Source organism: Xenopus tropicalis, chromosome 3 (assembly GCF_000004195.4).
Source record: "Xenopus tropicalis strain Nigerian chromosome 3, UCB_Xtro_10.0, whole genome shotgun sequence".
NCBI classification, from domain to species: Eukaryota; Metazoa; Chordata; class Amphibia; order Anura; family Pipidae; genus Xenopus; species Xenopus tropicalis.
The window spans coordinates 14,613,886-14,637,322 of record NC_030679.2 but is presented as its reverse complement, the minus strand read 5'-3'; the positions used below and the strand labels follow the sequence as shown (position 1 = coordinate 14,637,322).

General features: G+C 41.7%; 1 protein-coding gene across 1 annotated transcript in view; it reads left to right on the top strand.

The window, feature by feature from the left end:
- Positions 1-865: 865 nt before the first annotated feature.
- The window catches only part of prmt8 (protein arginine methyltransferase 8), a 71,065-nt gene continuing 48,493 nt past the window's right edge, over positions 866-23,437 (top strand). The window contains exon 1 of the mRNA XM_002938693.5: positions 866-1,717. Coding sequence (XP_002938739.2) covers positions 1,649-1,717 — 69 coding nt within the window. The 5' untranslated portion in view covers positions 866-1,648. The remainder of the gene's footprint in view (positions 1,718-23,437) is intronic.

Genomic DNA, 23,437 nt, shown 5'->3' with positions numbered 1-23,437 from the left:
ATTATTGATAGTTTAATGGTTTAATAAAAAGTCTATGGGTCATTAATACCAACCCTTGCTAAAAGCCAGTTTTAAAAATAATTGCATTCTAGCAATGACTTTTAATACATGTAATAAATAATTCTAATATGTAATTTCAACAATGTAAATTGTAACAATTTAATAATAATAATATGATTATAATACCAAATTTAATCTAGAAATGCAAAGTGACACTTTAAAAATTACAAATATAAAATATGATTATACTGTATTTATGCTAAAAATGTCTGAAAAAAATCCAAAATAAATGAATGACATAAAGAAGATAATTTGATTACAATTTATTCGAAAAATCCAAAAATAAATAAATAATACATGAAATAAATAAAACAAAATGATCAAAATATAAACATTTTTTCCAAAAATCCAAAATAAAATGAAAAAAAATATAATGAATTGAATTAAAACAAATACATACAACTATTAGATAATAACACATATTTCCTTCTAAAATGTTCTCCTAAAAATCTGAAACACAATATAAAAAAACAGCAAATTAATTACAATAAACCAAAATAAATACATTACATAAAATAAATTGCATTTGTACAAATAAATAAAAAATATAAAATCAATAGATGTTTTCTATATTTATATCTCTTAGAGTCAGAACTCTACAGGACATAGAAAATTCAGTAAATATTTAGGTACAGTAACAGAATTTTTAATATGTGATGTTACTGTGACTCCAAGACATATTGCAGAGGAGCATTTCATTCCAGCCAACAATTAGCGGCAGTACATTAGCAGTTACCATCAGGGAGCATCTGTTGGAACAAAATCCTCTTTTGTATTGGATTGCTTATAGCAGGTGTATGATGAGGTCTGAAAGGCTCTGAAAGGGTGTGAGCTTTATTAAGATCTGTAAAATCCCAGAGGGCACTGTGCTTTTTCTTCCCATACTGTATGATGTGCTCTTCATAACAGAGTAGAAGCATGCAGTTTCGTTTGTGGATCTGACTTTTCATTGAGTCAAGTAAGCCAAGCGGCAGCAAAGAAGAGGAGCTAGAAGAGTTAATGGGCTGACCCAGAAAATCTTTTCTGATTGGCAAAATAAAAAACTGTATCAAGACTTCAAGGTGGAGAATAATTCATAGAAAAAAGTTCAGGGCATATTTTTTTCATATAGAGGAATGGAGCAGAGGAGGCATTGCTTGCTTGGAAATCTACCAGAAGAATGGTGAAGCTAAAATCCAGCTGGTGGTAATAAAGAAATATTTTAGTTTTGTACCAAGTTTTGTTCCCAGGAGAAGGGGCTTTGGTATCATCACAAGGATTCAGTCTTTTTGTCACATCTGCAAGAGGAGCTCAATGTTCGTGGCCAACAGAGCTGACACTGAAGGTGACTTGGAGATGCAGTGAGCCACGGAGGACCAAGTAACCACAGGCACTGAGAAGTGGGAGAGTTACTTTCCTTTGGGAGGTTGGTGGCTCCCTCTTGGGCAGGAGAAACTTAGAAGTAACTGTAAGTGGAGCCTTAGCACCTAGCTGCCAAGTGAAGAACAGCTCCAGCTGAAGAGCAAGAGAAAGCGAGGCAGAAGTGTACATTGATTTTCCTTCTTTCCAAATCTGGAAATAATTAAAAAAATAAAACTCGTTGGCTCTTATGGGAATAAAACACTCCTCCCGCTGCCTGCTCCTAAGGAGGAAGATGGCTGACTCTGAGAACACGGAGGTAGGGAACACTTGGAATGGGATGGATTTACGGAAAGGGCAGTGAGATTCTAATGTGATGAAGGAGAGATGGAAGGGAACCTTTTCTAGTATGCAGAATGTTTGGGGGGGGTAATTATTGCTGGAGAACATTTGGTCCTGGCTGTAAGATATAAGGGCTAGAATTGCTGTCGGCACCTCAGTTTGTGCATAGGGAGAGAGTGTTTTTCCCTCTGTGCCAGCAGCTCTCTTACTGCAGCACAATGTCCTTGCTGCCTGAGCATGCTTTGGTTTTAACTGTCTAGCAGCCAGCATCACAGCCACTCTAGCTATCACTGGTTTTAAACTGCATTTTCTAGTCATCAATCTATCTTCCTCCTTTGCCCCATGCAGAGTTTAACCCATTCAGTGTCACAGGGATGACATAAACTAGCAGAATTAAATAGTGGGAGAGTGGAAGAGGCAGCAGGATCTCATCTGCAGAAGCTCCTGGCTGCTAGGTGCCTCCAACTGGTTCTTTGGGGATGCTGAGAGAATACAAGGGAGGTTGGCACTTGCCAGCTATAATCTATTAAATGGGCAGTGCTGGGCAGAGAGCTGAAGGCGTAGCCTAAATTTATTTTTGTTGATGAGGGGGGAGAGATGAGTTGTGTAGTAAGTAAATGGGAATTTATGATAGCAGTGAAAGGGGATGGCCATATTTTGGGGCAAACTGGCAATCTAGGTGATAATTATAGTGGTTTGGTTGGTAACCACAGTCCTGATGAAGGGTGGGTTGCACCCTCCTGAAATGTTAATATTGGACACAATAAATGGAGTAAGCTCCCCGACTGTAAAAGTTGTGTGTGAATATGTCATAGCACTAAAAGAGTTAAATGACAAATTATAAATGCCTGTAAGAGGGTGAAACTTGGTTGAAGGCTCTTAGAGGTGAGATGCTGCATGTTGCGTCTCACCTGCCAATGGGTACAGGCAGCGTTGGGAAGAATGGGCTCCTTTAACTCATGTGTTCCCATGTATGCACAAAAAAAGCCACTGAATGGCAATGCATTTCCTCTGTTAACCCTTTAGGAACCAAAACCCTGCAGAGAGTCAGAACATGCTACCTACACACAGGTATTTCTGACATTTAGTACAAAGGCTACTGGCAGGTCTTGCGGTGGGGCCTATCCAACCTATGGTCCTTCAGCTGTTCAGTTGAAAGAATGTTCTACAATTTGTATTTAGACTGCTTGGTCAGCTGTTGGTTGGCTTGAATTTAAAGTGGTACTATCACTATCTTGTCTTACTGTTACTACTGTATCACCTGCTCCTCCTACTTATGTGGAGCCCTTCTATGTGCAGGACCCAAGGTCAATGTTTAACAGATCTGCTCCTGGGCAGTAGCTTACAGCAACCAATCAGTAATTAGTTTAGTTCAGCCAGCAGCAGATGGAACAGTGAAAGCCAATTTTGATTGGTTATCATGGGTTATTTGTCCAGTGTTGGAGGACACCCACCAATAGAAAGAAGCTGTGAAGGAAGGAAACCTTCTTCAAAACACCTCTGTCCCAGAAAAAGTCTACTTGCGGCCTCAGTTTTCTGTTTTTGACTGTATAGTCTTGGGGGCTACACGTTCAGTTGAGGGCAGAGCAATGGCTCAGGGAATAGGAAATTGCACAAATAACAATGGCAAGTTGGGCATTCACTAACGGGTAATCAAGAAGTAATTAAGGGCTAATACATATATGAGTAATGACATAAAAATCCATAAAATGAAGAACGGGATGTTAGACCATTTACTGCATTGTGATCTTAACTATGCATATTGATTTGTACCACTGGATTTATCTTCTCTTTTATGTTGTAAACATATTACTTTACCAGGAAAAGGTTTTATGGCGTCCTTAAAGTTTCTAAAACTTAGTAAATGCTGAATCAGGTAATGGTGCAAGACACCAGGCTACTGTATATATATAATAATTTGGAGGCTGATATTCACTTTGCAATGTGCAAATTCAAAACAAAATGCCCTTTTTTTGTACATTGCTCCAGTGAGGTTTGTTGCTTACACCCTAAGGCAAAGTATTTTGCTCTGCTACAATGGACCACAAATTGTGGGGCATGTAATGCTGCCTGCAGTTTTACCCCCCCCCCCCCCACTTACTGCTCCAGCTCTTGTACCTGTAGCTTTCTATGGTCTGAAGTAGTGTGGGCTGTTCACTAAAAGTGAACTAAAAATGGGGAGCTGTACTTTCTGGCAGTTGGGGGCTATGGATTCTGTTCTTAGGAACTTGTGCATACTGTCAGTCGGGATGCTGTACTTTCTTTTGGTTGGGTGCTTTGGGTTCTGTATTTAGGAACATGTGCATACTGTTAGTTGGGGTGAAGTTCTTTCTGGTAGTTGGGTGCTTTGGGTTCTTTATTTAGAAACCTGTGTGTGCTGTTAGGGTGCAGTAATTTCTGTTAGTTGGGTGCTACAGATTTTGTAGTTGGGAACCGGTTCTGGTAGTTGGGTGCTATGGATTCTGTACTTAGCATACTGTTAGTCAGGGTTCTGTACACTAGACACTAGCATTTTGTAACTGGGGTGGTGCACTGGGGGGCTGACTATTAAAGGTAAAGATGTATGTGGGGTGATGCTGTACGAGTATGGAGGTACAGTGGCAGTCGCTCTCTGTGCTGCTGCAGTTCCCATACAGTGTAAAAAAAATGAGGCTCTGCAGCAGAGCAGGAGGGAGGGATGCACACAGGCTGCTTCCACTACAATGCGGATTGTGTCACATACAGATCCGTGCTTTTGATCCCAACTGTGTGACATGACGGGTCCCTGGAACAGAGCTGGATGCAATCTGTGGGGGTGATGTACACCATGACAATCACAATGACACTGAATGAAATAATTATATAGAGGTTTTTACTGGACCTACATAAGGGGGGCTTATGAAGTTTCCAGCTTCACAGGTTCCCCCTGAAGAATAATTTACCATTTAGTAAAACTTTAACCATCTGTTGGTGCAATAAAATGAATGGTTATCACCCTATGGCCTTCATCTACCTGCATGGGTCGGGGGTTAATCTGTGCCTCACTGAAAATTAACATAAGTTGGTAATGAACTCGTATGGAACGATCTCTGCATTGTGATGATTCTGCATCCTTAGCGGGTAGGAAACTTTAGTTACATGCATAAACCAGCAGGCGGCATTCACACGTCATCTGCTTATATGCCACTGATGTGTATTACTAATATGCACCTTGGAGGGTCATATAGAGGCTATTTTCCCCCCATACTGTCATTTATAAGGCTATTAGAAGTCACATAGGAATTGTGTGGCCATAAAAAAGAGCAAGTCTTCACCTTGATGCCATGCTCTTGTAGTTGTGAACATTCTAATATCCTTATCATTGACAGTAGGGGTACATTATCCCTTATAATATATGAGTGATACTCAGAGTTCTCTGTATAACTCAGCCGGCAGCCTTGTGCTTTTATATGGTCTCAGAACCCCTCAGTGACTTCTAATATCCTTATAATTTACAGTAGGGGGTTCATTGTCCCTTATAATACATGAGTGATACACAGAATTCCCTGTATAACAAAACTCCTCAGTGGTGTCTAATACATTATTCCCTCTATAATTTACAGGTATACTGTAGATTATATCATATGTTGTATTGGATACAAAGAGGGGCACAGGACAGCCCTGTCCTTGCCATAGAATGACATGCAAGTTAGGGAACATGTATGAGCCCAGGGTGGGGTCACCTACATGCATACCTCATATGTCCCTCATGAATAGAGTGCTGCATTCATCAGGACAGCTGCTGGTCTTGGTGCTCTTAAACAGAGTACAGAGACCTTCATCAACTTCAGAATAGAAAAGGCAGTATGCAAAGTCCAAAAAACACGCCCTCAATATGACTCCCCACATCCACCCTTCATGACTAAATGTGGGCAGTGTGGAATTCATGGCGGGCACCAGCGAAAAAGACCTACAGCTAAAAAAAAAAAGCCTACAGCAAATCATTAAGGCAGAATGGTAGGCTGCAAAGTGGAAAAAATGGCAGATTGTGCACCATGCTTTCCTGTTCATAAAAGAGCCTTCTAGTCCTTTTAGTTCTAAATGACTAAAGCTAGATGGGCCGGCCATGCTTCAGAATGTACATGTGCTCCTTATCATTGAATATGTTAATATAGAGAAGCCAATCTCATTAAGTGCCTTATATATCATATTTACTGACCTTTAAGTCGAAGCTGTCCAGCTGGAGACCCATGGAATGGATGTAGCTCTTTAACAGATTTTGATGGACAAGATCTCCACTGACCTACTGAGATGACACCATTTTATTACGATGTGGTCCTGGAGCAAATAGCATTGGGAATGGTTGGCTTACTACTAGTAAAGTAAAGTAGAATAAAGTAGAATAAAAGAGGGCTGGGAAGCTGTTCACACAAGGAAATAATAGCTCCAGTTTATCAAAGAAGCCCTAGGAACTTCTTTTCCCTAGGAACAAATGAAACCAGATACAAATACAGAGAAAGCTCCAGCTAACTGCCTCTATAGGCTTCCCAGCAAGCAATCAGTTGTTCCATTGCTTTATATAAATTCTACCCTTATTGTTTCCTTGATGTAGTGCCTCACATAAAGCCATCCTTCACAAGACCAATGTACAGTAACAGCACAAAGAAGGAAGGAGGGAGCATCTACAACAAAAGGAGACATACTGTACAGAGTAAAGCTGGCGATACACGTGCCATTATTTTGTGTCGTTTGGCCACATTTACCAGCTGATAAGCCCATGTACTGGGCAAAAATATTTTTTTATCGCTGATATTCAGTTCGGGCTTGGCCAGATGTCGACCTTCCTAAATATGTTTGTTATATGGAATTTCTATTTCAGTGCATCAAGGAACACACACTATAAAACACACAAGCCCTGTTAGTAATGTGTGATGTGGCTTTATAGACATGACTTTTCAGTAATCTCCAATATGTCTATGTCAATATGTTTAGATGTAACAGGCAACACACGATCCAGGCATTCCTGTTCTGTTTGGATCATTTTAAAGGTTGCATAACAAGTTGATTGATTTCTTCTGAAGTGAAATGTATTGTTCTAATTCCATTACTGACCCGCCGTAACCTTCAGTATCTTAGACTGAATTTTATTGCCTTTATTAAGTGTTATTTTTACACATTTTAAAGGTGGCCATACACAGGCTGCCGATATTGGTCCTTTATATCAATTCGGCAGATTATCTGCCCGTGTAAGGGCACCAATGACATCTGACCTGAAATTGGCCAGATCTTGATCAGGGCAGGCTTGATTGTTCTGTTGGATGGGGGACTGCATTGGTTCATTGATGCGGTCCACGAACCAACGGCACCTATGCCCGCCTCTTTAATTAAATCATTTGGCCCTGGGGCCATATGATTGAATAAGCCGATATCACCCACCCGCAGATCCGCTTGCTTGGAGACCTGGCCAGATGAGCGGATCTTACAGTGTATGGCCACTTTAAGACAATAAGGCAACATTGTGACGTAGCGTACATAAGGGCCCATAGGTCTAAATGTAAAATAGCATATGGGCACCCCTTTTTGTAATCCAGAAACACCCTTGCCATCATTTAAGCAGTATCATACTGCTACCCCCACATTCACTAGTTTCTCTCAACCCCTGTGATTAAAACTCTGGGAACCTTCACGATGGAGGGGTGTTGTTATTTCTTCTGAGCAAAATGTGCTAATTCTTTGTCTCCATGGGGCCCGTTAGTTCTTGGAGTTTGATTCCAGTTGCAACCTTAGTGTTACAGTGAGTCACCAGCCTGCCTGCCGCTCATCTCATAGTTTTCAGGTTTTGGGATACCCAACGTGACATTATGTTGGGCCGATATGGACACTGAAGGTGCTGCTGCTGCTTCTCCTGCTACTCCTGAAGCAATACTTGCCATCCTTCTCCAGTGTCTAGGGAAACAAGAGGCAAAGCAAGACCAAATTGTATAGTGTCTTCAAGGGCTGTCTGCTAGGTTGGACACTATTCAACAACAACCAACCGTCTCTGCTCCAGCTCTGGTCCCAATGGTTACCTTGGTACCTGCAGGTATTGCTCCAATAGAACCCAAAATTCCTTTTTCTGAGGGGTTCAGTGGTAAAACTGACACTTAAGACAGTCAGCTCAAACCTTTACGGCAATAACAGTAACAGTTACAGTAAGGCGGCAGGGGTGCCCGTCACTTACCTCATAGTCTTCAGTGCATGCCTTGTGTTTTTTGACACATGTTTTATGATGCGCTGCATCATAACGTAATCAGGCACACAAAATTAGAATATTTAATGGTACCACAAGCTTTTTACCATTGCCCAACATGGTCTATCCTGTATAGTTCCTGGGTGTGCTTCCCATCTGATTCTATGTTCCTGACCCTTGCCTGTTTGACCATTGCTATTTCCCTGCCTGTGCTGAACTATTGCCTGTTATTGACCACAGTTCTGGATTCCGATCCTGTATTGTGCCAAAAGTTTGGTTATTGACCTTGGCCTGTTTACTCGTCTACGCTCTGCTGTTCCCTGTTACTCCTGCAACACGCACTGGTTCCCTTGCCTGCCCAGAACTTCTGCCTTGGTTCTCTCACTTTAAGACCTGGTGGCAGGGTCGGACTGGGGGGTGAAGGGCCCACCAGGGCTCCCGTTCCAGGGGCCCTGCAGGTGCCCCCGCCGGCCACGTCCTCTAACCCCCTTCACAGGGGTCACCCAACGTCCTCCCCCAAGTGCGTAAATTTAACACGTCGGGGGAGGAACAGTCGGGCAGGGGGAGTGCCGGCAAGGGTCGGGTCGGGTCTGGGCCCGGTAAAAATCCCCCCGGGGGCCTAGTCCGACCCTGCCTGGTGGCAACCGAGTAGAGGATGACTCCTCCCAAAGTGAAAGGCGGCTGTTATAGGTAGAAGTGTGAGCTCTGATCGGGACCTTGGCATTAGTTCTAAGTTTTGATATACCAAGTGTGACACTTAGATTCTGGAGTCTGAATGCATTTGCAACTCCTATAAATCTTACTTCCTGAGTGCAGTCACAACACCTATAAAACTTACTTCCTGGAGTCTGAGTGCAGTCACAACACCTATAAACCCTACTTCCTGGAGTCTGAGTGCAGTCACAACCCCTATAAACCTTACTTTCTGGAGTCTGAGTGCAGTCACAACACCTATAAACCTTACTTGCTGGAGTCTGAGTGTAGTTGCAACCCCTATAAACCTTACTTCCTGGAATCTGAGTATAATCACAACCCCTCTAAACCTTAGTTCCAGTGCAGTTGGAACCCACATGTCACCTATAAACCTAATGATATTGCTACCTGTATGTCGGCTATCTAACATGGGGCGATCACTGTGCAGTTTTGGTATATTGATATTGCACAGTAATGAAATGTCAGATGGGCTAGAAAAAAATGTGCATTCAGCCTCCAGCAGTAATCTTAGAGCATCCTCAATCCCTGACTCAGGAGCAAAATGTTGCTCCCCAACCCATTAGATGTTGCTCCCAGTGGCCTCAAGAAAATGTTTATTTTTGAATTTATGACTTTTGTTTGCACAAAAACCAGGTGAACTGCCAAACACAGCCTCCTACCAAACAACCTATCATAGCCTTTATTTGGTACTCCCAGATACATTTTTCACACTTGTGTGAATGAGGTTGGGGATCCTTGTCCGGCATACAGAAAAAGCAGAGTCTCGTTGGAGGAGCCTCTTGCTTTAATAAAATATACTATATGGTCAAAAGTATGTTGGACCCATCCTAACATCAACACAATTAATATTAAATTGGTTGTACATTTGCTGCCTTTACTCTTCTAGAAAGGTTTCCACTTGGAAATGTTGGAGCATTGTGGGATTCACTTCCATTCATTAGTAAAAGGCTGGGCATTGATGTTGGAGATTAGGCCTGGATCATATTGGTGTTCCAGTTCATCCCACTGGCATTCATGCAGGTTGGCATCAGGACTTTCCATATTTCCAACTCTAAAATGCAGAAAAACCTATTTTGCATGGGCCTTACTTTTTAAATTAAGAGGACGTTTAAAACTTTCCACCTTGTTAAATAACAGCAAGGCAGCTGATGCTGATCTGGGGGGCAGGATTCTTATTAGACAATACTATTGCTTACAATTAGGTTTTGGAGAGCTGGAAAGTGCCATGGTACAGTTTTACATGCAGTTTACATCCCCTTTAAACAATGGCAATTTATTAGTACAAGCCTGTTCTGACTTCAGCATTCTACAAACCTCAGCAATTAGTGCCGCACATCTCTGCTGGTATTCTCTAAGGTCAGACTCTCTTCTCAGAGCTTAGTGCCTAAACTGTAAAATGATTCCATTTGTTATTGCAGTTGTTTTTTTAAAAGATGATTTTTTTCTCTCCTACTATCAGGTTCCTAATACATATGGAACAGCAAATCATAACGCTTTCTTAAAACTTCACTTCGGTAATCAGTGCAGACAAGCAGGATATTAAAACTTGTTCTTCTGGGGATTCTGCTCATTTATCTCATTTATGGATCTGCTTATTAGCAGGTTTTTACTTATTTAAATTAGTCGGGTTGGGAATCAGTGCTTGGCACCCCATTAACCTTTTAGTAGACATAACAGAAGATATTTTTTGGGTCAGGTCATGGGGACAAATAGGCAACAGTAGTTGTAGTCTAGCAGGGGATGTAGTTGAATCCTCTAGTAATTGTTAATCATCCATAAACTTCAACCATTGCAACATCCAATGCATTGCTTGCAGTGCTGGAGCCCTAGGTTTGGTTCCAGCCAAGATGCCATCTGGAAAAAGCTTCCATGTTCTCCCTATGTCTTGGTGGCTTATCTCTGTGTTTTATTCTACTCTCCAAACTAATACGAATACTGCCGCTAGTGTGAAGATTGTAAGCTCCACTGGGGTTGGAACTGATGAGACTGTGATAGGGACCTTAGATTGTAAACTCTGCTGGGGCAGGGACTGATGGGAATGTGATAGGGACCTTAGATTGTAAGTTCCACTGGGGCCAGGACTGATGGGAATGTGATAGGGACCTTAGATTGTAAGCTCACTGGGGCGAGGACTGATGGGAATGTGATAGGGACCTTAGATTGTAAACTCCACTGGGGCCAGGACTGATGGGAATGTGATAGGGACCTTAGATTGTAAGTTCCACTGGGGCCAGGACTGATGGGAATGTGATAGGGACCTTAGATTGTAAGTTCCACTGGGGCCGGGACTGATGGGAATGTGATAGGGACCTTAGATTGTAAGTTCCACTGGGGCCGGGACTGATGGGAATGTGATAGGGACCTTAGATTGTAAGCTCACTGGGGCGAGGACTGATGGGAATGTGATAGGGACCTTAGATTGTAAGCTCCACTGGGGCAGGGACTGATGGGAATGTGATAGGGACCTTAGATTGTAAGTTCCACTGGGGCCAGGACTGATGGGAATGTGATAGGGACCTTAGATTGTAAACTCCACTGGGGCAGGGACTGATGGGAATGTGATAGGGACCTTAGATTGTAAGCTCCACTGGGGCAGGGACTGATGGGAATGTGATAGGGACCTTAGATTGTAAACTCCACTGGGGCAGGGACTGATGGGAATGTGATAGGGACCTTAGATTGTAAGCTCCACTGGGGCAGGGACTGATGGGAATGTGATAGGGACCTTAGATTGTAAGTTCCACTGGGGCCAGGACTGATGGGAATGTGATAGGGACCTTAGATTGTAAACTCGACTGGGGCAGGGACTGATGGGAATGTGATAGGGACCTTAGATTGTAAGCTCCACTGGGGCAGGGACTGATGGGAATGTGATAGGGACCTTAGATTGTAAACTCCACTGGGGCAGGGACTGATGGGAATGTGATAGGGACCTTAGATTGTAAGCACCACTGGGGCAGGGACTGATGGGAATGTGATAGGGACCTTAGATTGTAAGCTCCACTGGGGCAGGGACTGATGGGAATGTGATAGGGACCTTAGATTGTAAACTCCACTGGGGCAGGAACTGATTGGAATGTTATAGGGACCTTAGATTGTAAGCTCCACTGGGGCAGGGACTGATTGGAATGTGATAGGGACCTTAGATTGTAAGCTCCACTGGGGCAGGGACTGATGGGAATGTGATAGAGACCTTAGATTGTAAGCTCCACTGGGGCAGGGACTGATGGGAATGTGATAGGGACCTTAGATTGTAAGCTCAACTGGGGCAGGGACTGATGGGAATGTGATAGGGACCTTAGATTGTAAGCTCCACTGGGGCAGGGACTGATACAAAAGATATAAAATCTGTGTTATGGCAGAATAATTCAGCAATGTATAAATAAAGTGTAGCAATATAATGGAATCCTCTAGCTTACAACAATTCGTGATGGATAAGAATTAAGTTTTCCATTTCTTTTTGCCCTTGTATCAGTTATTTTCCAGACACAAAACAGAAGATATGGCAGAACCGAGTCATGAAGCCATGATAACGTGAATGCAAGGTTTTAATGAAGATACAATAACAAAACAGCAACAAAAATACAGGCCAGTGACAGGAGCAATCGACAGACAGAGTCCAGTAATCAGGCCAGTAGTCAGACAGGCACGTGGCAAGCGGAGTCAGAGAACAAGCCAAGGTCAAAGGAACAAGATAAAGGGAACAAGGAACCAGGCAAAGACTCAGGAACTTGGAATCAGATAGGGGGTCTCAGGAACAGGAAAACCTGAATCGCAGGAGGGCAAGATCTGGGATAGAAAGCTTAATGACCAAGCAAAGAGCAATGGCTTATAAAGGGTCTTAACTGAATGATGAGTTACACATGGGGCTAATAAGGTGGGCGCAAAGAGAGAGCAAAGAGAGCAGACAGTGGGGGAATCAGTTTAAGACAGAGCTGATGTTCCATTCTCCTTTAATCTATCAAATCTGGGAAATGCTGAGAGTTGTAGTCCAGCAATATTTGTGTAGAACAGTACAGTTATGAAAGGTTTAAATTAGATTTAATAGTAAATCTATTCTTCAGTTGCCAAGCTACAGTTCCCAGTAAGCTTTAGCCCTTGGCAATACATGGAATTGCTGAGACTCCTAAAGCTTTTGGGTATCCTGTGGTTGAGCTATGTCCCTTTATGAAATATTTACAGTTTATCCCCATTATCCCCCTTACATATAGGTAGGTTATATATTTCTTTTATATTTATAAATCAGTCAGTCTGTACTCATTTATTAAGTCCTTGGCTGCCAACTCCTTGAAGGCAACTATGTACCATGCCAAATATACATAACCTTTTGACAGCCTGATGGGCAAAACCCACATATATGAACAGTGACACAAACTAGATTTGTGTGTCCTTCTCTAAATGGCATTGGACCTGCGTTGGCCATGTAGGTAAAAGCAAAGTGATGTGATTTAGGATGGCAAGTCTGACAAGCCTGTAAGCACCAGTCTGCCGGAATCACCTTCTATTTCTGAAGCCTCGTCAGGGTATGTGTTGGCCACTGCTGGCCTCTTAAACTGTTTTTTTTTTTTTAAAAATTGTATATATACAGTATATATATTCCTAAAGCAGGGATTTTTGTTGTATGAATGCATTATTCGTTTTTTCTTCTTTCCTTAAATACATTGTGATTTTTTTCAAGAGGATATAAAGCATCCCAAGAAACGATGCCCATAGGGATTTGTTTTTATCATAACAATGATCAGCTATCCGTGGCACAAGGATAGGGGGAGCATTAAGGACCCACAAACCCCTAGCTAGCCCTTTCTCTCCAATTAGAACTGTGCAAATTCACTGGACAGCTGGTGGACAGCATCTCTCAGTTCTGTTTATCTGAGTCATTTCGCTGCCCCCCCATCACAGACTCACAGGTTTTTCTAGAGGGGATTCAGACAAAGTACCCCTAATGGTTATTCCTTATGTTATTATTCTGTTTTCTTTCCCCCTTTTTTGGGTGGTGAGATTCTCCAACTATGAGAACTCAATTAGTTTTATTGCACTAAGTGTGTATGGTTTTAATCACTTGGTCATTTATGGGGTTAATTCGTAATTTAATTAGTGGGAGTGTTGGGTGTGCACTTTAAATATGAGTGATTTGGGTCACTAACTCAGCTTCTGAGGAAGTGGCATGTTGCCACGAAACGCGTTAAGTTGTGCTCTCTGTTATGATTTTAAAGATTTCAATAAAGAAGATTTTTATCTGAGAAACAACCTGGTGCTCCGCTCCTATTTCTATTTTTGCTTAAAGTACCCCTTGGGAATTGTGGGCTGGCATCTTCACAGTTTGAAAGGCTGGTTTAGACCTGTTTATTTTTTTAATGGGTTGCACAACTTTAATTCTAGGGTATCATTAAATTTTCTTGAATTTGAAGATGCCTGAGATCATTTTTAACACTTTGCACAAAGCCCCCGTAGACTTTAATGGTAGATTTTCAAGAACTCTTGAGAATTCTTGTGTAAGCCGAGTGCTAGAAGGATTTCCATAAAAACACAACCTGCAAACTTTGACCTCTTTAAGAATCCACCTCTGGGCTTTAGCTCCCAGCTTGCTTTGACTGGGGTATGCTAGCGCTTGTAGTCTTGGGTGAAGCAATACCGCTACATAAGGCCCATGCTCCCTTTAAATAATCCCTGTTTCTTGAATTAAGTACCAATTTATGCTCTATCATCTCCTAATGGACTGATCAGTGCAAATTCATCTCTCCTTATTACAGTATCATCGTAATTAGGTAGAACTTGTCTCTTCCTTTATTTTTATTATCCATCCTCAAGAGACCATTTTATTATAAATTAAAGACAATTTTTTTTTACCTACAGTAGATTATTTGCAAATTCTCCTGCTTTTTCTAACAGTTTGACAGCTCATTAATGATTAGTGAGACCATCTGCACATTTGCTATGGATATGCACACAAACAGCTTTTTGACACAGTTATCTGCTAACACTTTCTCTACTCTGTTTGGCTTTGAGCCTTTTTATCACACATTTCCCAGATCTGTTAGAGAAGGTCTGTTCCAGACATAATAAGTTAAAAAGAAAATAACAAATATAAAAAAGGGGAACTTACTTATTACAAGTGGATCTATCAGGCATTTCCCATTCAAGTCAATGGGAAGAGGCAGGAGGTGTTTTCTAGGAAAAACCATATCAGTACATATTTTAGAGGGTTTTGTTCAGTCTGTTTTGGAATATACTCATATGCATCTTCCTGTTTGTTTTAGACTGAATCATTATTAATATAAACTGCATTGTTTTCCAGATCCAAAGTCTGTCTGGAGCAATAATCTCTTCTTGTCTGCTTAGTACTAAGGCAGATGCATTGCTTTGATCCAGTTGTGCAGCTGAGAATTCATAGTTAGTTAGTACCTATACCCTATAGCAGTGGTTGTGAGACTTGTTATGGTTCAAGCCCACCTTGAAGGACAAACCTACCTAGGAGGACCATGTTTTGTTCAAACAAAGGTTACAGATACAGTAAAGCATTAGTGGGTCAGTTATTCATGAGTAGCTTCAACAAAATCTGAGGGGTAAATTCATTCAATCATTTTAACTGACCTTCCACCAGGGCTTGCAGGGGTATTTAGGAGAGCAAAGAGGCCTTACACCCAAAATGGCCTCACCTAGGGTGGTAAGCCCCACAGTTTGGGAACCAGTGCCATGCAGTGCTGTCCAATTTATTAAATTTAGTGGACCAATTAAATCACATACAGCATGTTGGAGGAATTCAATTAAAATGATATTGTGAAGTCTATCGAGCCTCTGAGCAGACTGGGGGGGGCATAACATTCTTTGGAGGGCCACACAGACCTCAGACCTCCAGTTGGACAGCCCTGCCCCAGGGGTAACATACAAAGTTTAATATTGCACATCGACAGCATACACTATACACACAATACTGCCACTGTTTCTACAGTCTGAGGTGTGAACAGGTGAACAATGTGGGTGCTTACGGTCTGAGCCTGAGGTGTGAACAATGCAGGGATAAAAATGTGTGAACAGTACAGGGGATTACATGTTTAAACAATACAGGGGTTTACAGCCTGAATCTGAGGTGTGAAACATGCAGGGGGCCAGTTAATCTCAGTACTGATACCATTTAAAGCTTCCACAAAGGTAAACAGTCACAACAGCCAGACAGGTGGGGGGCCACACAGAGGGAGGCAGGGGGCTGCCAGTTGGATCAGCTTGTTGGGTCACCACAACATGAGGAACTGTATTAAAGAGTTGCGGCATTAGGAAGGTTGAGAACCACTGCATTAGATAGTGGCAGAGGTACTGCTGCCATGAGGCGAGTTGAGTACTTGAGTTGAATAGCTCATACATAGGACTGGTAGTTTTGAAAGTATCTCTCCCAGGCTATATTGCCTCTAATGTAGGGATCCCACTGGACAGATAATTCAGGATAGATAATCAGGATAGATAATCAGGATAGATAATTCAGTATAGATAATCAGGATAGATAATTCCCTGAGGTGATCCAAGCCACCATAGAGTGTTTCAGAGGTGAAGTGAGATTCCTGCCAAATCTCTCCTCAAGGGAGTGTCAGCCTGTATTACACTCTGCATGTGATTTTGCCTGTTCCACTGGCCTCAGAGAAGCTGTATTGTGAGTAAATCCTGTGGATGTTCAATGAACTCTTGTTATTTGGTTGTTTGCAAGAACCTCTGTTTTTATTTTTCTGTGGCACGACACCCTCACCTTCCTCTTCCACTTAGCGAAGGCCCATTCTGGCCCATGTTCTACTGGTACTAGTCTGGGAAGGCAGCTATTGAGCTGATATAGAGGTTACATATGTTTAAGAAAAAGAGCTGAGGTTTCATTTTCATACTGTTGTAATAATTTGCCCCCCCCCCTCCTGAACTGCACCACTTAGGACCCCCTAAGAAAAATTCACACCATAAAATGATGAATTCCCAAAAATGTTAAAAAAAAGGAAATTGCTCCATGACAATGTGAAATAAGCAAGAAAATCTTTTTTATTTTTTTTATTTTTGATAAATTTTTATATAATTGGGATCATTATATTACACTCCAGTGATCCCAATCAAATATGGGGAGGAAGGACATACATGTTCAGTGCTGGAAAACTTTGCTTAATGGTTTCAACTCCAAATGCAGGAACAAAGGACATGGAGCCATATTTATTTATATCAGCGGACATTCTCATTGGAGGATTATTTTGCATTGTAAGGCAGCCACAGGCCCTGGAGAGCTGGGGGAAAGTTTTATAGAGCAATATTCCTTTAAGGATACAACCCTGATGTTGCTGGACTACAGTTCCCCACATTCATTAACCTTGATAAAATATTAAAGAATGCTGGGATGTGTAGTAAATTGTGGTTGAGCAGTTCAACAGTGTTTTAGGAAGGGCAGGATTACTTCCTGCTGTGGGACCCTCCCCTGCTCGGTTCTGTCACTGGAGCGAATGCATTCAATATAGTAATTGCATTGGAGAAATTAACCTCAGTGAAACAAAGCGGGGAGTGTATGTGCCAAGATTAGATTGGAATCTATACACCATGCATCAATGTAATGATATATGATAAATTAGGGCCTTAACCAATGAGCTTATGGCAATTTTATGTCTCCTGCTGGGGCCTGCCAAGAGTGTTCCGCTGAGCAAGCATGAAATTCCCCATTCCTCTTATTTGATTCCATACATTTGTGCCTGAATCATTAATGATCTAAGGGAACGCAACTTGCTGGGATATCAGAATCTCTTCTATCTGCCCGTACACTGCTCAAGGAAAATATCAAATTAGAGGTATGATGGCTTTTTCATGAAAGCTTGAATCTTTATTGTTATATAGTGATGAGCGAATCCTTTGCGCCAGGCATGGATTCGCAGTGAATTTCCGCATTTCACCATTGATGAAATGTTTTGCGAAGTGACAAAAAAGGGTGCGGTCGCATCAAAAAAGCGCAACGACAAAAAAGATGTGTTTCGCAAATTTTCTCGGTCGTTTTGCAAATTTTATGGCGTAGCGAAACAGGACAGATTCGCTCATCACTACTGTTATACATATACAAGATGGTTTTAACCTTTTATGTGGCTTACATGTAGAATCTGAATAGATTCAAGTGGATCTAATAGTAAGATTTCTGCCTGGCTCCTTGGGCACCGACTAGCAGGCACTAAATATATTTCATAAGTAAATTTGTCGTTATCCTTGCTACAGAACGTTTTCAGTCAATAACCTGGGTAGAGTGTTGTATCAGGGCCGGAACTAGGGGTAGGCAGAAGGGGCACCTGCCCAGGGCACAAACATTGGGGGGCACCAGGCAGGAGCCTCTCCTGCCTACCCCTAGTCCGCGCTCCTTTCTTATTGCTCCCGCTGCTTGCCAATTACGTGGTGGGGGCAATGACCCATTGCAGGTTGCCTAGGGCGTCTGGTTGGCTTGGCCCGCCCCTGCAGCAAAGGGGTTGGGTTTAAGGTTGACAAACCCTAATGTCCTGACTGTGTGAGCAGGGAGTCTTGTGTGATGTCACTTCTGGTCTAACACAACATAACTTCCAGATGTGATTGGGTCAGCCTATGAAATCAGCAATTAGAGCAGACTCAGGTGGGGGGAACTTGGATGAGCAGAGTAGATCAGTGAGCCTGGGTCAGGGTAAGTGGGTTGTGTTTACAGTGAGTCTGCTAAAACAAATCCAAATATCACTTGTCTTTCACAAGTCACAGGAAAGTGGTGGGCCTAACTTTTCCTATGGCCTTCTCATCCACCCATATCCCTTGCCTGTTTAGTACCTGCCATGCCCATCTCTGATATTAGTGAGACAGGCCAGATGGTGGTATAAAAATTGATTAGCACCCTCAGGCCAGGTTTAGTGAGGCTAGGTCAGCCCATTGTTGTATCAATAATTTTGATGTTTGTGTAGAATCACGAGCCAAAGTGGCACAGTTATCTCCTTATGTTAGATACCAGCAAGATAACTGACACTGCGGCATAAACCTAATTAGAGGTGCAAGAGGATTCTCTAATAAGGATCTTTTTGAATTTGTAATGATGTTATCTAGTGCAATGGACACTTATGGGTCTGCACAATAGTGCAGGCCATCAGGCTTCTTCCCCCTTAATAACCCGACCTGCAGTGCGTGCACAAAACTGGAGACCCTTTTGAGGGTCCACCTTCACCTGAAGGGTAAGGAAAAGGGATCCCCCTACCATTGGGGCAAAGGGGATCTAAAGACCTTTTCCCCGTGGACATTTTGGTCTGTGGGTTGTGGACAAAGGGGTCATTCCTAGTCTTCATGCGAAGGAGCGGCCACCTATTGGCAGGCCTATAGTTTCAGGGATTATGTCCCTAAATGAAAGACTATCTGAATTTATAGACATTTTGTTGCAGCCTTTAGTGTCACGTTTGACTTCATATGTTCGTGACACAAAACATATTTTGCAGATTTTAGGTAATTTTGAGTGGCAGAATGCTTTTTCTTGGGGCACGATAGATGTCACTTCTCTTTACTCCTGCATTCCCCATGACAAAGGTTTGCAGGCTATCTCTTACCACTTGGATAATTATAGTTCATATGATAGCGTTCTTAAGGATTTCATTTTGGATGCTATTTTATATTTATTGACGCACAATTTTTTTAAATTTGAGGGTGTCTTTTACCTCCAGAGATGCGGGACCTCAATGGGTGCTAAATTTGCGCCCACCTATGCCAACCTGTACATGGGTTGGTGGGAGGAATCCCGCATCTTTGGTGGTGAGGCACCTTTATTACAGCACGTGGTGTTATATAGGAGGTTTGTGGATGACCTCCTTTTTGTATGGAGGGGTACTGACTTTGCTTTTTCACAATTTGTGGAATTTTTGAATATGAATGATTTAAATTTAAAATTCACAAGCGAGTTTGGTAAAACTCGGATCACTTTTTTGGACCTTGAATTAAGGTGTCACGGCGGGTTTATTGAAACTGATGTCTATAGGAAGCCTTGTGCGGGGAATTCCCTTTTGAGGGCTGACTCTTGTCATCCAGGACATTTGTTCAAAGGGATTCCCTTAGGACAGTTTTGTCGATTAAGGTGGAATTGCAGTACTGAGGCCAGTTTCGTTAAGCAATCCTGTCAGTTAAGGGATCGTTTTCTTAGTCGGGGTTACACTATGAAACACCTTTCACCAGCCTTTGAGAGAGCGCTTAATATGGACAGGCAGCTTCTGTTGCATAAAAGATCTGGGGAAATGGCCGGTGGAGTTCGGGGGGGACCCTTTATAATGGAGGGCAAAAAGGATGTTCCCATCTTTGTGACTACATATAGTAGACAATTTTATAGAATCAAAAAGATTATTCAAAATTTGTTACCAGTTCTCCTCAATGACCCCCAGTTAGCCCCTGTGGTAGTGGATGGTTGTAAATTTGTTTCACGTAGAGCCCCCACTTTGGGCAATTATTTATCTCCAACAGTTCTGAAATCAGCGAAAGCTAAAGCCACATGGCTTAATATTAAGGGGACATATCCCTGTGGTGCGCGGAGATGCATTACGTGCACATATGTCAAGCGTTCCACTACTTTTGTAAGCACTGTGACCAAGTGTTCTTTTAATATGCGCTTTTATGCTAACTGCAACACACACCATGTGGTTTATTTGTTGACTTGTATGAATTGTTCCCTTCAGTATGTGGGCTGTACTATTCGTTCACTTAAACATAGGATGCGGGAGCATATTGCACATATCGTTGCAAAAAAAAGCAATAGTCCAGTTTCTAGGCACTTTATCGACTGTTGCAATAGTAATGTTGCTTTGCTGCAGATTCAGGTTATTGACAGGGTGTTTCCAGATGAACGAGGTGGGAATCTGTGGACGAAACTTTTGCAGAGGGAAGTAAAATGGATATTTACATTGGGCCCGCGCCAACCACATGGTTTAAATTCTATATTTGATATTAATTGTTATGTTCCCTCAAAGTGATGTTGCCAGAGAATTGTATATGTTATGTTAGTCTATCTTTCTTTATTTCGTTCTGTTTCATTTTTATACACATAAAGTTAAGAGGAAAAAGAAAAAAAAAAATTGTGATGTCATTAATTGATAGGCTTTATATACCATGTTACTGTCTCAGAATGTATGCCTATGATTAAGTGCGGGCACGCACAAAACGCGTCAGGCGTTCTGGGTTTTTAAGAATGTAAATAAAGTTCGAGTTTTATCCATTCTCTGGCTGACCATGGTGCTTTGCGAGCCGCTTGCTTCAGAGATTTGAGTTTGCTCCCTTGAGCTACGGGTTCGGGGCTCCAAGCACCCGAACCAAATTTCGGCATCGGTGAGTGTGTGTATATTTATGTGATCTTCACTGCTTGTGTACTAACATTTGAAATATTTGGCGAGGGACCTGGGGTATTCACACCCAGGTCAATACCTATTTTAGGTAAAGATTTGTTTAATTAAACTGTGTTAGCACACTATATATATATAAATTTTACTGAATTGGGTGTATTCTTTGAGGATTCATGCGAAGGAGGGCATGAAGATTTTTCTACTTCATGCCTTTTGGCAGGTGGTCAAGATATACACACTCTTCTGTTTTTAGTTTGCATTTGAATGAAATATGTGAGTTTATGTACCTTTAAAATATATATATCCAAACATAAAGAAAACAAATTGCATGAAAAGATAAATTGACAGGGTTTTTTTTGCCTTCAATATTCCTGCGCCAGCTGCTGTACTTTTCTTTGTGTTTTAGATGCTTGAATGTACAGGTGTAACAATAGATTAATTACTACCCTGCACTGTAGCCGACCAAGGGAAGGCAATTGACCTTCTGCTAAAGGCAATGTCTCAGTGATGCTATTCAGGTTTTTGAATGGTCATTTGTCATAATTTCTCTGAGTCTAAAATTATTATGGCTCAGGCATAATTACTCTTTCACTTACTTTTGCCCTGCCTAGCAAAAGTGCTTCTTTGTTTCTGGACCAGACTATAATAGAGGCAGCTGTAATAAGAATTAGGCCCCCCAACTGTGCAGAGCTGGAGCATTTCATAGAAGAGTTCTATATTCAGGAAGCCAAAAGAGGAATTTTTGATGAGATATACCTATATGTTCTATATAACCCTAGTGCCGTTCCGCCTCACCCCCCCAGAAGCACAGTCACAAGGGTCCAGACTAGGGGTAGGCAACAGAAGAGGTAACTGCCTACTGCCCCTCCCCCACCATTGCAACCTAGAGACGTGCCTGTCCTGCCTACCCCTAATTCTGGCATTGTTTAACCCTTTATCTGCTCCAAAGGTTTTTGGAGCTTAAGGGAAAATTCTCGGTTTGGGTTTTTATGCAGGCTGAGAATCTACTTTGTGTGGCAGAGCCCCAATCCAGCACTTGGTCCAGAGTGCTGTGGTCAGCACAGACCAAGTGTTTCTTGAATGAACACTAAGAAATGCAATTTTGCTCCTTTTAGTGCTCTAGCACTTTCATGTGGGGCAGGGCTATACTTAGGTCTGGTGCTGCCATAGGCACGAGACACTGGCCCCCTTCCCTTCTGCCATGGTTTGCCCTCAGACCTCTCATATGTTAAATATGTTCCTTTAGCTAAATGGCAGAAAATCTACTTATTTGCATTCTTTCAAGAGTTACCTTACTAATATCAAAAAGATTTATACTAAGATGTATTGGAGTAGTTTTTTTTTGTATGAATCATAACAAAAATGGTGATACCTTTATTGCTAACTAGGATGATAATCACAGCAAGCTTTCAGAACATTTCAGTTCCTTTTTCAAAGTTGATTACCAGCTTCCATCAACCACCCAAAAGTCTTTGCACATCTGAGACAAGAGGGCTGATTCACTAAAGTGCTTTAAAACGAGCGATATTTATAGCATGCGTTAAAATTTTTATTGCGTCTAATTTTTTGTGTTTTAACGCACAATTCACTAAAAGTGTATTTGCGTTAATTTAGACGCGATGCTGTTTGCGTTATTTAAGTCGCAAAGACTATTTTCGTGCGGTATTTGACGGAACGCGCGCTAATCAATGCATCGCGCACAAATAGTCGCCGCGTGCAAAACAACGCACACCATATTAGCCATACACGGCATTACTTTCGTAAAACTACTTTTATGAAAATGCCCATTTCCCTGCAAACTGGCGGCTGCATCACTCTAGGGCCAACACAGACTTGAATAAATCCCACTGCAAAGTCCATGTGTTTGTTAATTATGCGTTACCGGTAGTATTATTTCGGCGCACAAATTTTTTTCACGTCAATTTTAACACAAAAAAACGTGCTATAAAACTTATCGACCTTTAGTGAATCAACCCTAAGGTGTTTAACTCCTTCACCACTGAGCAGACAAGTGTATGATATCGGCAAACAGAATTTAAGGCATTAAAAATAACACACAATTGTTGCTTTATGAATACTATTTAATGATAGCATCTACTATTTGCTTTGAGCAGAGAGAAAAAAAATAAAGGGGTGCACAATATAATATAATACAGGTATCAGATCCCTTATCCAGAAACCCATTATCCAGAAAGCTCCGAATTACAGAAATCCTATCTCCCATAGAATCAAATACAGAATTTTAAAACTGATTTCCTTTTTCTCAATTACAGTACCTTGTAATTGATCCCAACTAAGGTATAATTAATCCTTATTGGGGGCAGAACAATTCTATTGGGTTTAATTAATGTTTTATTGATTTTTTAGTAGACTAAGGTATGGAGATACAAATTACGGAAGACCTCTTATCCCGAATACCCTTGGTCCCGAGCGTTCTGGATGACGGTTCCTATACCTGCATAAGTATACAACAATT